General features: G+C 38.9%; 1 protein-coding gene and 1 pseudogene across 2 annotated transcripts in view; one reads left to right on the forward strand and one right to left on the reverse strand.

Annotated features, from left to right (window-relative positions):
* The first annotated feature begins 596 nt into the window (after nt 1-596).
* Nucleotides 597-21,157, forward strand: part of PIGU (phosphatidylinositol glycan anchor biosynthesis class U) — an 83,751-nt gene continuing 63,190 nt past the window's right edge. For both annotated transcript variants that reach the window (XM_047069119.1, XM_047069120.1), the window contains exons 1-2: nt 597-726; nt 11,836-11,900. In XM_047069119.1, coding sequence (XP_046925075.1) covers nt 597-726; nt 11,836-11,900 — 195 coding nt within the window. The remainder of the gene's footprint in view (nt 727-11,835; nt 11,901-21,157) is intronic.
* On the reverse strand, nt 17,265-17,832 carry LOC124503182 (ATP synthase subunit d, mitochondrial-like; annotated as a pseudogene).

Below are 21,157 nucleotides of genomic sequence, written 5' to 3' on the forward strand. Positions count from 1 at the left end.
ATCCTTTCTGGCTAGCTCATAAGGACCGGCTAACATGCAGCGTTATTTTCCACATGAGGTACCTGAGGCACAGAAAGATTAAGCAACTTGTTCAAGGCTGCAGAGCAAACAGAACACTCCAAAACGTGTCCTCAGAACACAATATAGTGCCTGGCGTATAGTTGGTGTTCAATAAACAATTGCAGAATACATAAATGAGTACATATTTAATATTATTTTTAAAACATAAAAGGGAAACATCCTAACATTTAAAACTTACACAAAAGAGTGAAATTAACAACTACTCAAAACTTGCTCATTATTCTAGTAAGATACGCCTTCACTTGCTTACTTGGCAGCGCCGAGCGCTTTTACGAAACACCTGCTCTCTTAAGAGACGTCGCCCAACCCTTTACTACAAGCTTGAGAAGCCCCGCTCTACGTCGCCCCGCCCCGTCTCACCGCAAAGCTTCCTGGGAGTGGTAGTCCCCAGTATGGGTGCTCCGGTGGCAGCAGCAAGGCGCGCCTGGCCGCGGAACTACAGAGGGTGGCGCACAGGTCGCGAGGCTTTTCCGCCTCACGTTTCCCTCCCCGCCTGCGCGCCCACCCCAGCTATCATGGCGGCTCCCTTGGCTCTGGTGCTGGTAGTGGCCGTGACCGTGCGGGCGGCGTTGTTCCGCTCCAGTCTGGCCGAATTCATTTCCGAACGGGTGGAGGTGGTGTCCCCACTGAGTTCTTGGAAGAGAGGTGAGGCCACTGGCTGGAGTAGGTGGCCAGGCCCCGCCTGTGCTCTCCTGGCCTCAGTGAATGGGAGGCGGGGGCAGTGGCCTCAAGCACAAGATTCTGAGGGAATTGACCCGCTCTGGCGCCCTCGGGGAGGGTGGGAGGGCGGAGCCTGAGGGCGGGGCTGCCGAGGGGAGGGGGCGTAGGACTGTGGGGCCAGGTTTGGGCCCTAGGGGCCTACTCACCTGAGACGTGGGGAGCTGAGGGGGTGTGTCCCCCTCGGGTCCTGAGCAGAGGGGCGTGGCCTGAGAAAGGATAGATATAAGAAAAGGGCGTGCTGGGTGGATTGGGATTTGCAGAGGTGATTCGGTTTTGGTGAGGGATTGTAGGTGGTGCTTCCTGGGGTATGGGATAGTGTGTGAGGGGTTCCCTGAGTGAGGGGACCTATCTTGCCTAAGCCAGTAGAGTGTGTGAGTGTGCTTAGACGCGTGTTCTCGGTCTGGGACTTGTACTACAGCATTTCCTACTGTTTCTTAAATTCTTCATCCACTGTTTTATACCAGTGCCTACAGTGAGACAGAATTTGTGCTGAAGGATCCACAGGCTAGTGGGAGAGACAGATAGTTATAATCCTTTTTGGAAAATGTTCTTCCCGTGTACATCCAGTTCCTTTCTTGGAGTTTCAACCCTGAAGGAAGTGTCCTCTCTTTTTCCAGTTTCCTAAGGATGTGGGCTGTGAGCTAACTGTTGAGGGATGTAGAATTTGGAAAGGGAGATTAGAGAAAGAATTCCTGGTAGCGGAAGGTAAACAGGACCAAGAAAATGTTGAAGGGTGCAAAATGTACAAAGTGAAGGAGAAATGGGGTAGGGGTTAGGTTAGGGCCAGAATTTAAGACTTATAAAAAAAACTTTCTTTACCTAAGTACAGTGTACATCAATGCACGTATAATAAGTGTTGAACTCAGTGAATTTTTATAAACTGTATACACATGTAGCCAGCACCCCTAGCCAGCACCCAGATCAAAAAACAAAACATTACAGGAGTAACAGCACCCCAGAAGTTCTCTTTGTGTCCCTGAACTTTAAATGCTAGAGTTTTGATGTTATCCCATAGACATTCTGGAATGGGGAATGGCGTAATGAATAGTTGTTTTATGAATAATTCAAGCTTAGGTTTCTAAAAATACTATATATGAAAGGCTATGGTAAGCCTCTGATCCCCAAGTTATTCTGTGTGCTAGATGGTGTTATTTCCCCCATTTTACAGATGAGGAAACCAAAATTTAGAGAAGTTAAGTAATATGCCCAGGTTTCCCAGTTGACAAATGGTGATAAAGGTAGTAGTAATTCTTATGTGTGATGGTGAGAGCTTACACTTGATAATCCTTGCATATAATATTTGCATATAGTTATTTGTTGAACCAACTGAATTGTTTGGGTTGAAGCCACTTGGTTCCTGCTTTCTTCTGGCTACCAAAAGCCCCAAGGCAGTATTAGGCCCTCCTTCCTCTGTTCTCTTAGCACTTTATACATAACTTCTATTAAGAGTATGTCTCACTTTTTATTATAATTATTTGTTTATATCTGGTTTCTCCATTGTAGTATGAGTTCCTTGCAGGCCAAAACTGTTTTACTCATTACTGAATCCTTTGTGCCTTGCGTAGAGTAATTAGTTGTATTGTTACTATTAAATAAATGTTGAAGAAAAGAAAACATAAGATCTGGTTACATATAGGAAGGGCAGGGTGAAGGATCCTAAGATGAGGCAATATAATATGGTGATTAAGAGCACAGGGTTTGGGATCTTTAAAAGGGTTTGAGTCTTCTTTTGCTTCTCTACATATATCCGTATGATCTCCAACATAATTTTTCTCATCTGTAAAATAGGAAGTTATAATATGTACCCCACTAAATGAGATAATCCATGTTTAAGCTCTTAGCACAATAATGAAAGCCAAAACAGCTAATTCTAGGATTTTGAATCTAAATAATCAGGAGAACAATTGTGATATTGGCTAAAATAGGTGAGTTAGAAAGGATAGCAGTAAGTGTTTGATGTATGTATAGGGTGATAGTATGATATTCAGAGGTTTAGGTCTGGAGCTTGGGGCCAGTGTCAGAGCTAGAGAGAGATTTGCTAATCACCTATCTGAATCTGATGGGGTCAGAATAATTATTTGTCCTGTTTTAAGCGGGGTTGGTACATCTGTATCACTTGTCTTCAGAATATACTTTAAGACGGGATATTTTAAAAAGCAAGTGATTGTATTTAACCCTAAAAGGCAGGCATTTAAAAATACTGAAGTAGGAGCCCCTCTGGTTTCACATGGCATTCATTCATTCCACATGAGTTTTTTGAGTGACCAGTTGTTTGGGTGAAGGACTGTGAATCCAAATAGATTTTGGTTGACTGTAACCATAGAGTGATTTTTAATGGGAATAAATGAGAAGTTGTAAACTTGGAGGAGATGATTCTTGTCTTCAAATATCTGAAGGGTTTTAACTTGGCATGTTGTCAATTCTTTCATGTGCAGATGACAGAATCCCAACTCAAACTGCGCAAATTATAATAAAAAGTGAACTTATTGGCCTACATAACAGAACAATTCAGGCAGGGTAGATGGTGACTTCAAATCTAGCTAGATCCAGAGACTCAATGATCTCATCATGACTAATTCTTCCTCTATCTTGGCATTGACTGCATTCAGGAGGGCTCTTCTTGGGTATTGGCAAGATTGGCCCCAATAGTCTCTGACTTTTATATCCTCACAGTGTCAGGTCCAGTGGAAGGAGAGTGACTGTTCTTCAACAAACATAACGAAAGCCTTGGAATTGAGTCACATTGAACTTATTTGGGTTATATGCCAATTCTTAAGCCAATTACTGTGGTCAGCCTAAGTCATGTATCCATATACATATTATATGTATCCTACTGGCTGGCTCAGTTGGTGGAGCGTGTGACTCTGGATCTTGGGATTGTGGGTTTGTGCTCCATGTTGGGTGTAGAGATTACTTAATAAAACCTTAAAAATAATATCTATCTATCTACATCTTTGGAGAGGGGACAACCTTCCAAACTATGGAAGAGGGGGCATCCTATAGGAAGACCAGAGTGCTATTACCAGAAGAGGGGGAAATTGATGCTGGGTAGGTGAAAATAACGGATACCCATTATAATAGGAAAGACATTTTTTCTATGTCATTCATTTCTACAGACCCATCAGTTTATTTGGTGGTTCAACTAAAATTTATATAAATATTTTACTTGACAAAAATGCAAGCATGTGCTTCTCAGACAGTAACTAACACTAATATAATGCTTTCTATATGACAGGCACTGTTCTAAGCATTTTAGATATGTCTAAGAACTAATTTAATCACCACAATGGCCCTAAGATGTAAATAGTTTTATGTGTAAATACCCCATTTTATAGATGAGAAAATGGAAGCACAGAGAGATTAAGTCACATACATAATGTTTTATGTGAATAGCTGGGAGTCTTTAGGCGTTGCTGTTCCACCAGAGTGCACTCTATACCATCTTGCATAGAAATCTGTCAGAAATAATTTTGGAACTTTTTTTTAAAATCATATATTTTTTTAATCATATATTTTAATCAAATATATCATATATATTTTTAATCATATATATTCCTCAGCCTTTGCTCTAATGATTAGGAATCAATATGGGCTTAGCTTCTTGAGTTTAGGGTAGAGCCCAAGCTATAAGTGCTTATTTAGAAACCCACCTCCAATGCAGCTATGAGGGTCAGGGTCAGGAAGAACACTTCTGATAGCACTACTTTAAAAAAACCAGAACTTTTATTGTTAAACAAAATGGAGAATTAATAAACCACACACAACAATGTATTGCACAGTGAATTATTATAAGCAAAACACATTTGTAGGCATCATCCAAATCAAGAATCAGAACTTTGTCACTTATTCCGGAAGCCCTTACATATGCCCCATTTTAGGCACAGCCCCTCAGCACCTTCATTAAATAACCATTATCCTGACTTTTATAGTCATGACATCTTTTTTTTTTTTAATTTATTTATTTTGAGAGAGACAGAGACAGTGCAAGTTGGGGAGGTACAGAGAGAGAGGGAGACAGAGAATCCCAAGCAGGCTCTGTACTGTCTGCTTGGAGCCTGACATGGGGCTTGAACTTATGAAACTGTGAGATCATAACCTGAGCTGAAACCAAGAGTCAGATGTTTGACTGAGCCACCCAGGTGCCCCCATGACATCTTTTTTTTTTTTTTTTAAGTTTGTTTGTTTGTTTGTTTAGAGAGAGAGAGAGAACAAGCCGGGGAGGGGTAGAGAGAAGGAGAGTGTGAGAATCCCAAGCAGGCTCCACACTGTCAGCACAGCCCCCGACATGGGACTTGAACTCATGAACCATGAGATCATGACCTGAGCTGAAATCAGGAGTTGGATGCTTAACCATCTGAGCCATCCAGGCATCCCTATACTTATGACATTTTTACATCCTCTTTGTTTTATTGCTCTGATGAGTGTCCCTAGTTACTATAGCTTAGTGTTGCCCTTAAACATTTTTATATGTGGTTTAAGTCTCCCCTAATCTTTAAGGTCCCCATCCATCCCATCCTTTTCTTATCTGTTGAAGAACCCAGACCATTTGACCTCTAGTGTTTCCCATAGTTTGGACTTTACTGATTGTATATTCATGGTTCAGTTTAACATATTCGCATGTTCATTGTGTTTCCTGCAAATTGGCAGTGGGATCCAGAGACTGGATACCACTACTTTTTTTGTTTTTTAGCTTTTTACTTGAAATAATTTTATATTTATAAAACATTTGCAAAGATAGTACAGAGATATCATGTATACCCTTCATCCAGCTTCCCTTCATGTTTACATCCTGCATAATTAGAGTACATTGGTCAGAACTAAGACAATACTAAGACAATAATGTCCATATAATACCATTAAACAAATTGTAGTTGCTCAGAGTTTACCATTTTCTCACTATTCTTTTCCTGTTCCAGCATCTGATTTAGGATCATATATTGCATTTAGTGGTGGGCCCTCGTTCTTTTTCTATTGGTGAGAGTTCCTCAGCTTTGTGTTGTCTTTTATGACTGTGACACTTTTGAAACATACTGGCCAAGTATTGTACAAACAATGTCTCCCAATTTGGGTTTGTCTAATGTTTCTCATAGTAAGATTGAGATCGTGGATTTTGGGGAAAAGTCCCACTGAAATGATGTGATCTTCTCAATGTATTGGATTGAGGTACATCATATTGAAATGGCTTATTACTGATGATGTTAACCTTAATCCCTTGGTTATGATAGTATCTGCCTGGTTTCTCCACTGTAAAGTTACTATTTTCCCTTTTTAATTTATAAACATTTGGGGGGATATATGTAGGGGCTCTGTATATATCTTGTTTCTCTCTAAAGTTTTTACTCACTACTTTTTGCACTTATGGGTTGATGATCTTGCCTGCAGCAGTCATTACTATGGTGTTCTAATGATGACTTTTCTATTGCCCTCATTCCTTCTTCATTATGAATTGGAATCTTCTGTAAGGAAGAGTTGTCCCTTCTTCCTTATTTATTTAACATCTGTATGGACTTATAGGTATTTATTTTATTCTCTGGGTTATAATCCATATTATCTTTATTTTGATGCTCAAAATCTTTGGCCATTGTGACCTCTTTCAGGTTGACTCCTTTGTCCTTGGACATACTTTGCTCACTATTTTGTTTGTTTGTTTGTTTTGTTTTGTTCTGGTGTTTTTAATACTTCATTACTTTCTGGAACCACAAGATGCTTTAGTCTTACCTTATTTTTCTCTTGGTCTAGCCCTGGAATTGACCACTTCTCCAAGGAATCCTGGTTTCTTTTATTGAAAAAAGTTATTTAGAAAGCAAGTTCTGGATGCTAGGTGTGTTCATTGCTATGGGAATGACATTGTCTCTTGGGCCTTCGCTAGAAATACAGATACTACTTATTTTGAACAAGCTTAATGCATGCCCTTCTTGATATGGGAAGCTCAAAGACCATGTTTGCCTTTTTTTTTTTAATGATTATTTTTGAGAGAGAGAAAGCGCAAGTGAGTGAGCGTGAGTGGGGGAGGGGCATAGAGAGAGAGGGAGACACAGAATGTGATACAGACTTCAGGCACTGAGCTGTCAGCACAGAGCCCGACACAAGGCTCAAACTCATGAACCCCGAGATCATGACCTGAGCTGAAGTCAGAAGCTTAACCGACAGGTGCCCCAGACAATGTTTGTCTTATGCTACATAATATGTTTTTATTATCACCCATAAGAAAAATATGTGAAGGTAACTAAATAAGAATTTTTACTTCATGGGATTTATCAGTTAAGAGTTGAGACACTTGGGGTACCTGGGTGGCTTATTTGGTTAAGCGTCCTACTTCAGCTCAGGTCATGATCTCGCAGTTTGTGAGTTCAAGCCCCACGTTGGGGTCTGTGCTGACAGCTCAGAGCCTGGAGTCTGCTTCAGATTCTGTTTCTCCCTCTCTCTCTGCTCTTCCCCCGCTCATGCTCTATCTCTCTCTCCTTCAAAAATAAATACACATTAAAAAAAAAAAAAGAGTTGAGACACTTTATTGGGGTGCCTGGCTGGCTCAGTTGGTAGAGTATGTCTCTTGATCTTGGGGTTGTAAGTTCAAGTCTCACGTTGGGTATAGACATTACTTAAAAATAAAATCTTAAAAAAAAAAAGAGTTGAGACCCTATAAAAAAACCCTTATATTTTAGAATAGTCAGCAATAATTAATTAGTTTTTATGGTCAACTATTCTGAAGCATTAGTTGTTGGATAATAATCCCATGAAGCTGAAATTTTATTCAATTTATCTGGTGTACTTTTTACAGGTGTTATTTTGGGGGGTACTCTAGGAAAAAGAATGGCTTAAAGCTATGAGTTCTTTGTATTGTTGTTGTTTTGAGTATTTTGTTTTTCTCCCCAAACAGACATTTTATGAAACCTATGTTAAAATGTTCCCAGCAAAATATTATTGGAACATAGTTATATATGTTAGAATTTGGGGCCCTGGTTTTTCTTTTATACATGGAGTAAATTCACCATCACATTCTAGAGAATTTTGTTACTCTGTAATTCAGATGTTCCCAAATGTACTGCAGACCATACCAAAGTTTTCAATCATGTACACCAAAGTAAGGACATTATCAGTTTATCATAAGTATCAATGTATTCAAGTAAAAATATTTTGAGTTGATGCTCTTCCTACACTTTTTAATGTTATAGATGGTGGGAGTAAATGATAGTTTGTTTTTTATTTTTTTATTTTTATTTTTTAATTTTTTTTAACGTTTATTTATTTTTGAGACAGAGAGAGACAGAGCATGCATGGGGGAGGGTCAGAGAGAGGGAGGCACAGAATCTGAAACAGGCTCCAGGCTCTGAGCTGGCAGCACAGAGCCCGACGCGGGGCTCGAACTCATGGACCGCGAGATCATGACCTGAGCTGAAGTTGGACGCCTAACCGACTGAGCCACCCAGGCGCCCCAGTTTGTTTGTTTTTTAATGTTTCCATGAGGTTAACTCTTTCCTTAGATCAATTATTTATTAAGTAATATGAGTTCATATTTAATCATCATGATAGCAGTGCCACATTCTAAGCACTTGCCAGAAAACACATTAACAAATTTTGAGGTGTACAATATCCTAGCAAAAGCATATCTGAGAGAAATTACATTTTAGACAATTGCCTAAAAAGTATGCAATCTCCCTCTGGATTAAACCAGTGGAGAGTGATGTCTATGGACAGCATCTTACTGGTCCTCTGTTGAATTGCTTTTACTGCTCTGTGGTAGGATGCCATTGACTTATGTGGGGAGTTGCCCTGTGAAGTGGCCTGATGAATCATCTCCTGGGGTCTCCAGTAAAGCTGTTAGTGAAGGGTTGAATAGTTGTGTTACACAGCAACCTCTTTATGTGGCTCCGTGGGGCAAATTTCTTTCTAGTCCTAGTATAAGGACCAGTTATAGCTGTCTTGAGCAATAGCTTTTTTTATTTTAACAGCCAGTATGAACTCTGTAACTGATTAAGTTTCCTTCTAGGGTGGGTCCATTTAATGCCCACTCATTATAAATATATATTTTTGGAACAGGCTTTGTAACTTTGATTTTGTTTTATTTATCTTTGAATAGGTAATTCTATCACAGGATTCAAAAACCAGTGGTGCAAAAGGCTATATGATTAAAAGGCACCTTTCCATACCACTTTCCTATAACCACCCACTTGTGTTCCCTGGAGGGACCAGATTCTTACGTATATCAGTTTCTTACATGTACTTCTGAGATTTTAGGCATTTATAAGCTCATACCTTTTATAGTTTTTTGTGTGTCCGTTTATGTTTTTTCTTATCCTTCACTCATTTTTTTAAAATTAAATTTCCTGTTTCTTTCTAATAATTATGAAATAGTGCTCATTGCTAAAGATTCAGAAAATGAAGAAAAGGTAAAAGAAACTAAACATCTTCTGTAATCTTATCAGCAGAGATGGTTGCTGTATTTTAAATTTTTATTTATTTTGTTTAATGCCTAAGGTTTATGTTTAATTTGAGGCATTTCTCATTGAATACATATTCATTTTCTCTCAAATAATTAAATGGATCAAGGCTTATAAATATTTAAAATATTTATTTAAAATAAATATTTAAAATAAAATTTGATCATACTGACATACTGTGTTATGACCTGCTTTTCATTTTTTTTTTAATTTTTTTTTTTAATGTTTATTTTTTTATTTTTGAGACAGAGAGAGACAGAGCATGAACGGGGGAGGGGCAGAGAGAGAGGGAGACACAGAATCGGAAGCAGGCTCCAGGCTCTGAGCCATCAGCCCAGAGCCTGACTCGGGGCTCGAACTCACGGACCACGAGATCGTGACCTGAGCTGAAGCCGGACGCTTAACCGACTGAGCCACCCAGGCGCCCCAACCTGCTTTTCATTTAAGAGTATTTCATGGCCATCTTTCTTTTAGTAAATGCATATCTGTAATGTGCTTTTTTATTTTAACTCTTAATTTTGAAATAATTTTAGATTTCAAAAAGTTGCAAAAATGGTACAGAATTCCTGTTTACCCAGTACTCAACTTCTTCTAATGTTAACATCCTTCATAACCGTAGTACACTGACCTAGCCCAGAAAATTATTATTCATACAATACTAATAACTAATCTGTTATTAGAATTTTATCAATTATACCAGTAATGTCATTTTTATGGTCCAAGATTCAGTCCACAATCCCACACTGCATTCAGTTATTATGTATCCTTAGTCTCTTCCAATCTGGGACACTTCCTCAGTCTTAACTTTTTTTAAGTTTATTTATTTATTTTGAGAGAGAGAGGGAGACAGAGAATCCCAAGCAGGCTCTGAGCTGTCAGTGCAGAGCCTGACATGGGGCTCAAATCTCATGAACCATGAGATCATGACCTGAGCCGAAATCAAGAGTCAGATGCTTAGCTGACTGCGCCCCCAGGGCACCCCTCAGTCTTAACATTTTTGAAGTGCACTGGCCGGCTATTTTGTCTCTCAATTTGGGTTTTCTTGATGTTTTCTCATGATTAGATTGAAATTATGCTTTTTTGGCCAGGGTACCACATTTTTGGCAAGGGTACCACATTTTTGGCATAAGGACTACAGAAGTGTTTATCCCCATCTCAGTGAATCATTTCAGGAGGTACTTGATGTTGATAGTGTGAACTGTCCAACGTTATTACTGGTGATGTTAACTTTGGTCACACGATTAAGGTAGTGAGTGCCAAGTTTGTCCATATAAAATTATTTCCCCCCTTGCAAATATGGCTTCTCATCATATTTTTTCTCCCTGATTTTAGTATCCCTTGATGATCTTGCCTTTCACAGTTATTACTGTGAGGTCTCCCAAATGGTGATTTTCTATTTCCATCTTTCCTTCTACATTTGATACTTATAGTTCTCTGTAAGGAAGAGCTTTCTTTGCTCATCCACTTATTTATATTCATTTATATCATAGTATGATTTTTAACTATGAAATATTTCTATGTATCTATCCACACATCCACATATATACATATCATAATTTATTTAGATAAATCTCTATTAATGGACATTGAGATGATGATTATTATTTTAATATTTATTTATTTTTGAGAGAGAGACAGAGTGAGAGTGGAGAGGGGCAGAGAGAGAGGGAGACACAGAATCCGAAGCAGGCTCCAGGCTCTGAGCTGTCAGCACAGGGCCCGAGGTGGGCCGGGCTCGAACTCACTAACAGCAAGATCATGACCTGAGCCAAAGTCAGATGCTTAACCAGTTGAGCCACCCAGGCACCCCTGGGATTATTTTTTTAAGTTTATTTATTTTGAGAAAGAGAGCTGATGCACAAGTGGGGAGGGGCAGAGAGAGATTGAGAGAGAGAGAGAGAGAGAGAGAGAGAGAGAGAGAACAGAGAGGATCCCAAGCAGGCTCTCCACTGTTAGCACGGAGCTGGATGTGGGGCTGGTCATGACCTGAGCCAAAGTTGGACGCTTAACTGACTGAGCTACCCAGGCGTCCCAAGGAATTATTTTTATTTTTTTAATGCTCTGAGCACCATAATGAACATACAGTTATTTCCCTAAGATAAATTGCCCTAAGAACAATCATTTCAGTGTCAAAAGTACTTAAAAAGTACATATTTCCCTGTAGAAAATTTAATACAAATGTCACTCAAGCAACATATGAAAGTGCCCATTTCCCCACACTAGGGACAACATTTCTCAACTTCTAATATGTTGTCTTATTATTTTGGGGAATGTGGCAAAATATACATAAAGGAAACACTTTTTAGAGTGGGTGGAAATTACAGTGAGATCAAAGAAAGCTCATAGTTTAACAAAATTTTCTCCTGAGAGCTGCCCCACAGTGAAAATAGATGCTCTGTATGGAAAAAAGTTTCATGTCATCTGAAATGTTCAAATCAAGATTTAAAGCCACTTGCTGGGATTGAGGTAAAGGGGGTTGGACAAACTGTGAGGCCCTTCTTGTTCCTGGGAGTATCTAATACATTGGTCTCTGGCCATCTGCATATGTCTCTGAACTTGGATGAAGTGAAGTGAACTTGGATGTCTTACTTTTCAGTGGTTGAAGGCCTTTCACTGTTGGACTTGGGAGTGTCTCCGTATTCTGGAGCAGTATTTCATGAAGTAAGTGTTCTTGTTTTCTTTTCTGGGTATTAAGAGTAGTTTATAGTCACAAATACCAAAGCCTAACCTCCATTTTGTACAAACATTTGAAAACATCTATTTTTGAAAATCATATTTAGAAACAGACCTTTTTTAGATGTCCTCTGCATAAGAAGGAGGTTTCACAATTGCAGTGGAAATGATCCAGATCAAGATTGTGATTTGCGGAAGCAGATGAGACTTCTGTAGAAGTTACCATTTTTATTGTCAAATAAATCGTAAACAGTTCCCAGTGCACAAATAAGTTGTATGCTAATTGGCCTGTAATTGGTTCTTTGGAACATGCTTTTCCATGAAAACTGTGTTAGCAATGCTGGTTTCTTAGAAAGTCACAAAAGCCTGTTTAACCCATAAAATTAGTTCTTAAGAATGCTAAAGTCATTGTTGGGTCACCATCATCTCTTGCGTGGGCTCCTGCAACAGCTTCCTGACGAGTCTTGCTCCATTCGGTCTTGCTCCTTTACTTTTAATTCTGCAGTCAGAGTCATCTTTCTGAAATGTGAATCTCATTTTGTCAGCTCACCACTGAACTCAGGATAAAATCCAAACACCTTAGGGAGTATACAAAGCCCTGTGGGCCCTGCTTACCACATTAACCACATTTCTTTCCACTCTCACCTCCCCATTATTATTGGTTACATCGTTTTAAAGTACAAGTCTTCTAATTTGAAATTTTAACCCCTCAGTTTTACAGTTGTATCCGTCATACATACTTTGAGAACAAATTTGTTTGTTTGATTGTTTTTTCTGTCTAGTATTTTGAAAGCATTCAGCTTGGTTCTCATGGAAATAACAACAGGCTTTTGCATTCATATTAGTTAGCTTGTATTACTGTCTAATTGAGCCACAATAATAAGAGCAGCTAGCAGAAACAGGGACAATTTAAGACTTTTAATAAGCACACAATTCAGTTATTGGGAACAGATATGTGTGGGCATATAAAAGCATAGCCCACTAGCCACAAGGGCCCAGTGTGGAGGAGGCCTTGGGCAGTATGTTTTCTAGACAGAATAGGAACTCCCTGAGAGAGTTCTCACATACATTCATAATGCTCCAGCACTGTATTCTCTCTTACCTATGTTTCTTTGCTCATGCTCTTGTCTCCTTATGGAAGGCTATTCTTCCCTCTTTTTGTGATTAGCTTTACTATTTAGGTATTAGCTTAGAGTTTACCTCCTTCTAGAAACCGTTCTTCCTGAACATCTTCCAAAGCATCTTGTGCTTATACTTTTAATGGCTCATATCATACTCTTGACATTGCCTCTGTACTTGTTTTACCTAGTATGCTATATGTTCCTCAGAACAGGTACTGGCACCTTTTCATTAAGTATTCCTAGTCCCTAGTCCTGTATCTACAGATGTATTCCAATCCCTCCCTTCCTTCTGTCTTTTAATAAAGATTTGTTAAGTACATACCAAATGCCAGTTACCCTGGTAGGTGTTAGGGATACAAAACAAGACACGGTCCTTGGCCTCATGGTACTTATTTCTGAGAGCACAAAGAAAAAAAAAAAGTTAGTAAAAAGAAAACAGATTTCAGAGCAAAGAATATTACCAGAAGTAAAGAAGTTTATTGCATAATGATAAGGGGGTCAATTCTCAAGAGAACATAACAATCCTAATGTGTATGCACCTAATAACAGAGTTTCAAAATACATGGAAACTGACAGAACTGCAAGGAGAAATAGACAAATCCACAATTATAGTCAGAGGTTTCAATATCCTTCTCTCGGGGATTCATAGGACAAGCAGACAAAATCAACAAGGCTGTAGAAGCCTTGAATAGCATGTCAACCAACTTGACCTCATTGACATTTATAGAACATTCTGTCCAACAGCAGCAAAACACATAATCTTTTCAAGTGTACATGGAACATCTGCAAGATAGACCATATTCTGGGTCATAAAACAAGGCTTAATGAATTTAAAAGGATTGAAGTCATAGAAAGTATATTCTTTGACCACAATAGAATTAAATAAAAAACTAATACCAGAAAGATGTCTGGAAAGTCCCCAAATATTTGGAAACTAAGTATTCTCCTCAATAACCCATGGATCAAAGAAGAAATCAGAAGGGAAATTAGAAAGTATTTGAACTGAATGAAAATGAAAGCACAACCTATTGAAATATGTGGGATGTCAGTAAGCAGTACTCGGGGGAAATATATAGTGCTAAATGCCTATATTGGAAAAGAAGAAAGGTCTCAAACTGATGACCTCTGTTTTTACCTTAAGAAACTAGGAAAAGACGGGCACAAAAACAGACAGATCAATGGAACAGAATAGAGAACTCAGAAATGGACCCACAAACATATGGCCAACTAATCTCTGACAAAGCAGGAAAGAATATCCAATGGAATAAAGACAGTCTCTTCAGCAAGTGGTGCTGGGAAAACTGGACAGCGACATGCAGAAGAATGAACCTGGACTACTTTCTTACACAAAAATAAACTCAAAATGGATGAAAGACCTAAATGTAAGACAAGAAACCGTCAAAATCCTTGAGGAGAAAGCAGGCAACAACCTCTTTGACCTTGGCCACAGCAACTTCTTACTCAACGTGTCTCTGGAGTCAAGGGAAACAAAAGCAAAAATGAACTACAGGGACCTCATCAAAATAAAAAGCTTCTGCACAGCTCAGGAAACAATCAGCAAAACTAAAAGGCAACTGACAGAATGGGAGAAGATATTTGCAAATGACATATCAGATAAAAGGTTAGTATCCAAAACCTAGAAAGAACTTATCAAATTCAACACCCCAAAAACAAATAATCCAGTGAAGAAATGGGCAAAAGACATGAATAGACACTTCTCCAAAGAAGACATCCAAATGGCCAACCGACACATGGAAAAATGCTCAACATGGGGCGCCTGGGTGGCGCAGTCGGTTAAGTGTCCGACTTCAGCCAGGTCACGATCTCGCGGTCCGTGAGTTCGAGCCCCGCGTCAGGCTCTGGGCTGATGGCTCAGAGCCTGGAGCCTGTTTCCAATTCTGTGTCTCCCTCTCTCTCTGCCCCTCCCCCGTTCATGCTCTGTCTCTCTCTGTCCCAAAAATAAATAAACGTTGAAAAAAAAATTAAAAAAAAAAAAAGAAAAATGCTCAACATCACTCATCATCAGGGAAATACAAATCAAAACCACCATGAGATACCACCTCACACCTGTTAGAATGGCTAACATTAACAACTCAGGCAACAACAGATGTTGGCGAGGATGCAGAGAAAGAGGATCTCTTTTGCATTGTTGGTGGGACTGCAAACTGGTGCAGCCACTCTGGAAAATAGTATGGAGGTTCCTCAAAAGACTAAAAATAGAACTACCCTACGACCCAGCAATTGCACTACTAGGTATTTATCCAAAGGATATAGGTATGCTGTTTCGAAGGGGCACATGCACCCTGATGTTTATAGCAGCACTATCAACAATAGCCAAAGTATGGAAAGAGCCCAAATGTCCATTGATGGATGCATGGATAAAGAAGATGTGGTGTATATATACAATGGAGTATTACTCAGCAATCAAACAGAATGAAATCTTCCATTTACAACTGTGTGGATGGAACTAGAGGGTATTATGCTAAGTGAAATTAGTCAGAGAAAGACAAATATCATATGACTTCACATATGATGACTTTAAGACACAGAACAGATGAACACAAGGGAAGGGAAGCAAAAATAATATAAAAACAGGGAGGGGGACAAAACATAAGAGACTCATAAATATGGAGAACAAACAGGGTTACTGGAGGGGGTGTGGGAGGGGGGATGGACTAAATGGGTAAGGGGCATTAAGGAGTCTACTCCTGAAATCATTGTTACATTATATGCTAACTAATTTGGATATAAATTTTAAAAATGACATTAAAAAAAATAAAATTGCCTTGTTCTTTAAAAAAATAAATTAGGAAAAGAAGATAAATTAACCTCAAAGTAAGCAGAATAAAAGAAATAAGATCTAAGTGAAAACAAATGAAACAGGAAAACAATATTGAAAGTCACTGAAACAAAGTTGGTTCTTTGGGATGAACAGTCAAATTGATAAACTTTTGGGAATTGGGATATATTCAATATCTTGGTTGTGGTAATGGTTTCATGGGTGTATACATAGGCCAAAACTTATCAAATTGTATACTTTAGGGGCTCCTGGGTGGCTCAGTTGGTTAAACGTCTGACTTCAGCTCAGGTCATGATCTCATGGTTTGTGAGTTTGAGCCCCATGTCGGGCTCTGCGCTGTCAGCACAGAGCCCACTTCATGTCCTCTGTCTCCCTCTCTCTCTGCTCCTCCCCTGCTCACATTCTCTGTCTCTCAAAACATAAATAAACATTAAAAAAGTATACTTTAAATATATATAGTTTATTTTATACTAAATATATTTCCATAAAACTAAAGTTAAAAAAAAGTGAGATTTCAGTTAAATGGTAAGTAAGTACATGTAGAAAAATAAAACTGGGTACAGGGATAAAGAGTGACAGTCAGGGCTGCCTGGGTGGCTCAGTTGGTTAAGTGTCTGACTCTTGGTTTCAGCTCAGTTCATGATGTCATGGTTCATGAGCTCAAGCTCCACATCAGGCTCCATGCTGACACAATAGAAACTGTTTGGGATTCTCTCTCTCCCTCTCTCTCTGCCCCTCTCCTGCACTCACTCACTCCTTCAAAATAAACTTAATAAAAAAAAGAGTGACAGTTGGGGTGCCTGGGTGGCTAAGTCAGTCAAGCGTCTGACTTGGGCGTAGGTCATCATCTTGTGGTTTGTGGGTTCAAGCCCTGCGTTGGGCTCTTTGCTGACAGCTCAGAACCTGGAGCCTACTTCGGATTTTGTGTCTCCCTCTCTCTCTCTGCCCCTCCCCTGTTCACACTCAGTCTCTCTCTGTCTCTCAAAAATAAATGTTAAAAAAAAGAGAGTGAAAGTCATGTATGTGTCACTGTTTTAGATAGTGTGTTCAGGGAAGGCACTCTGAAAAAGTGAAATTTGAGTAAGAGATCTAAATGAAGCCAGCATATCATAGCATCTGTGATGGCCCTGATTTGGGAATGCACTTGGCATTTGTGAGTGGAAAAAGAAGGCAAGTGTTAAGGCAGAATGAACAAAGAGGAGAATAATAAAGACAAATTATGCAAAGTTAGGAGGCAGATTATGTAGCACTTTTTATACACATGGTTAGGAGTTTGGTTCTTCTCTCTCTCTCTCTCTTCCTCTCTCTCTCTCTCTCTCTACCTACCTACCTATCTTTAGTGTTATTATTTTTTTTAGTGTAATTATTTTAATGTCCAAAATTTATAATATGAAGACCAGAGCTTCCTCCTAGACTCAAATTTATAAATTCTTATAAATTGAGATACTTCTTATCTAATGTGGTTTCTAGGAAGAATTCATTCAAGTCCTCAGTGGTCATTTGCTCAAATGGAATTATGTTCTTCATCTTCTCTAGCTCTCTCGTATTCCTCAATCCTGGCCTTGGAGAGAGGTAAAAACTCAGCACAACTTTTTACATCTTTTTTCATAGCATCCTGGCATACGAGCCTTCAGCGCACTAAACTTCTCAAAGTCATTTGCCAAGTCAGCCTTTACCACATTGGCCTTGTATAAGCCCAGTTGATAGCGGGTAGATTCTTAGGTAGAGTAGCCAGTGTGGTTATAAGGGTCTCATTCCAAGACTTTAGGGAATTAACAGTGGTCTTTTGGTCTCAGGGTATGATCTTTCCAAGGGCTACTCAGTAAATGCCTATTAGAGAAAGTTTTTGCCCAGCCATCTTGAGATCCTTCACTAATCTTGGTGGCCCACGGTAGCAACTAGATTTTGTTTTTACTATGCTGGGAAGACATGGAGACTTTTAAGCCAGGAGAGGAGTGATCATATTTATTTTACATTTGATAAATATTGCTGTAGATACTGTAAGGGGAATTGACTCTAGGGACAAGAGGTGAAGCAGGAAAATGATTAGGAAGGATGCCTATGCATTAGTCTAAGCAGGATGATGGTGGCTTGGGACTAGTGTAGTAACAATGAAGATGGTGAAAAGTGATTAGATTCTTTAAAAAAGTAATTAAATTCTGGTTATACTTTTAGAAGTAGACTTGTTAATAGATTTGATATGAGATACGAAGGCAAGAGAAGATTCAAGGATATGATTCAAGAAGAGCAGGTTTTTTGTCCTGAGCAACTGAATAACTGAGGTTATTTAATGAGATGAGGCATACTGAGGGAGGAGCAGTTTTTAGGAGGGTAAGAAGTAAGAGCTCAGATTTCACCATATTAAGTTTGAAGACATCCAAATGACAATGGTAAGGCAACAGGCTATACAAATGTGAAACTCAAGAAGAGAGGTTCTGACTAGAGGTTTAAAATTGGGATCTGTCAGCCTATAGATGATATTTGAAAACATGGGACTTGGAAACCAATTTGACAATAAATTTCATATTACAAAAGAAACTAACAACTGAAAAAACAAACATGGGACTTGATGTAATCACCTAGTGTGATAGCCAGGCTCCATGATGGCCCCCAAAGATTTCTACCTCTGGTATTCACACTTGTGGTCCTCTCCCATATCATACCAGAGTTGGCTTGTATGACTGAAAAAAAAATATGCAGAAATGGTATGTCACTTCATAAATTAGGTTATAAAAGACACTGTGGCTTACATCTTGGACTTTCTCTTGAAAAATAGACAATAGACAATCTTGTTAAAGAATTTGCTCTAAAGGAGGGCAGAGAAATGGTATGGCAGATATCTGCTGAAGGCAGATATCTCATGAAGTTTTAAATATGAGAATCTGCCCTATATTTATTGTGGCACTGTTTACAATGGCCAAGATGTGGAAGCACGTGTGCATGCATGCGCACACACACACATACACACACACACACACACACACACACACACACACACACACACATTGGAATATTATTTAGCCATAAAAAAGAATGGAATCTTGGCATTTGCAGCAACACGGATGGACCTAGAGGGTATTGTGCTAAGTGAAATAAGTCAGACAAAGACAAATACCATATGATTTCACTTACATGTGGAGTCTAAAAAACCCAAACAAATGAATAAACTAACAAAAAGCAGAAACAGACCCATAAATATAGAGAACAAACTGATGGTTGCCAGAGTGGAGTGGAGTGGGGTGGGGGAGATGGGCAAAATGGGTGAAGAGGAGTGATATAGGTTTTCAATTATGGAATAAAAGGGACAGCATAGGGAATGTAGTCAGAGGTATCATAATAGCATTGTATGGTGACAGATGATAGCCACACTTGTGGGGTGCATAACATAATATATAAACTTGTTGAATCACCATGTTGTACACCTGAAACTAATGTAGCACTGTGTGTCAACTATACTTCAGTGAAAAAAAAAAAGAACATGTGGCTCAGTCAGTAGAGCATGTGACTCTTAATCTCAGGGTTGGGAGTTCAGGCCCCACATTGGGTGTAGAATCTGTTTTAAAAAAACATGTAAAAACTCTCAAAACTTACTAAAATAAAATAATAAAATAGCAAAAAAAAATTGAGAATCTGTGTATATAGTTGCTGATGGGAATAATCCTGTGGATAGAGAAGTTGGTGATGTAGGGAAGAGAATAATTGAATGAGCATTGTCTTTGAGGAGGCAGGAAGGAATGAGATGCAGTTCATAAGGGGAGAATTTGACTTTAGGTAAGAAGAAAGTAAGTTCATCTGTTGTTAATAAGAGAGAATATAGGTATAGATAAAGGATGTTGGTCAGTGGGTAGTGGGAAAATAAGGTGGTTCTCATTTAATTGTTTCTTTTCTCAGTGAAATAAGAAATGAAGTTGTCAGATGACAGTGAGGAGTGGGGAGGGAAGTTGGAGGTTGAGGACAGGGGAAGATGTGAAACAGTCCTGTCAGGAAGAATATGTCAAGTGAATGAATGGAAGAGCTGTATCTAGCCATTTAACCATTATTTAAAATGTTTCTCTGGGAAAATGCTTTCTTAGCTATAGTGAGGGAGTCTAGAACATATTCTTACTCCTTACTGGTGTGTGTGTGTGTGTGTGTGTGTGTGTGTGTGTGTGTGTGTGTGTGTATAAGTAAAAGGGGATAATGGTATGAGATAGTAATTTCCTGCTATTAGAAGCCATGTTAACTCTCTATACTTGTGTAAGATAACTTCTTGGGGACTGAACAGTTGCTTCCCCCAAACGTAGTGGGGATGACCTCAAACTCGGAGTCCCTTGCTCCTCTTTCCTGAATATGGGTTAATTTGCTTGTAAGCTCAGTGTTCTTAAATCAAGAGCTACCTGTGTTTCAATATAGTTTCTTTAAATAATAAAGCATAAAGAAATAAAATTAAGGGTGCCTGGGTAGCTTAGTCGGTTGAGCATCCAACTTGATTTTGGCTCAGGTCATGATCCCAGGGTCATGGGGTTGAGCCTGCATTGGGCTCTGTGCTGAGTGTGGAGCCTGTTTAAGATTCTCTCTCTCTCTCTCTCTCTCTCTCTCTCTCTCTCTCTGTCCCTCTGCCCTCCTCCCCCACTTGTGCTCTCTCTCCGAAATAAAAGAAAAAGAAAAAAATTATATCAAGCCAAGTGAAAAGAGTACTTTGGAAGAGATAGTTCATCATTCCTTTGCCTTTTATTTTTTTTAATCTTCAGCTGATTTTACCATCTAGTTCTTAGGGAAAAGTAAGAATATGTTAAAGGGGAGAAGAAAAATCTGCACAGGAGAGAAAAAGAGAATTGTGGCAACCACATTAGATTTTATGACTACCTTCAACAAATGTTTCTATTTTGTGTTTAGCCAAGTAATGATCATAAAATTGTGAGTTCATTCAAAATTTACCCTACCCTGACCGGGAATGGTTACTCACATGGAAATGTAGCATGAAGACAAATTATATTCAGTGTATACTTCTTTATAATAATATGATACACAGTTAAACTACCGTGGACATGTTAGTTCATTATGGAAACCAGCCCATTTGCTGATAGGCTTTTTGAGAACTATTTGTTCTGTCATTTCTGAGACCTACTTAGTGCCACTCTAAACTATCTAAAGCATCAAAGCACTTTGAAAGCAGGCTATTGGTAATATAAATATCAAGTTACTACTTCTTACTGACAAAGATAAATGCAAAAAAAGAATCCATTAGTAGATAGTTGTAAAACATTTAGTTCTTTTAGAACTTTGGAAGGCAAAGTTGATGCCCTTGTTTTCAAAAGGAGGTAAAAACTTGATCTCAGGTAGCT

Source organism: Lynx rufus, unplaced genomic scaffold (genome assembly GCF_022079265.1).
Source record: "Lynx rufus isolate CCGP_SWC_20201006 ecotype Redwood Valley unplaced genomic scaffold, mLynRuf1.p SCAF_8, whole genome shotgun sequence".
NCBI lineage: Eukaryota > Metazoa > Chordata > Mammalia > Carnivora > Felidae > Lynx > Lynx rufus.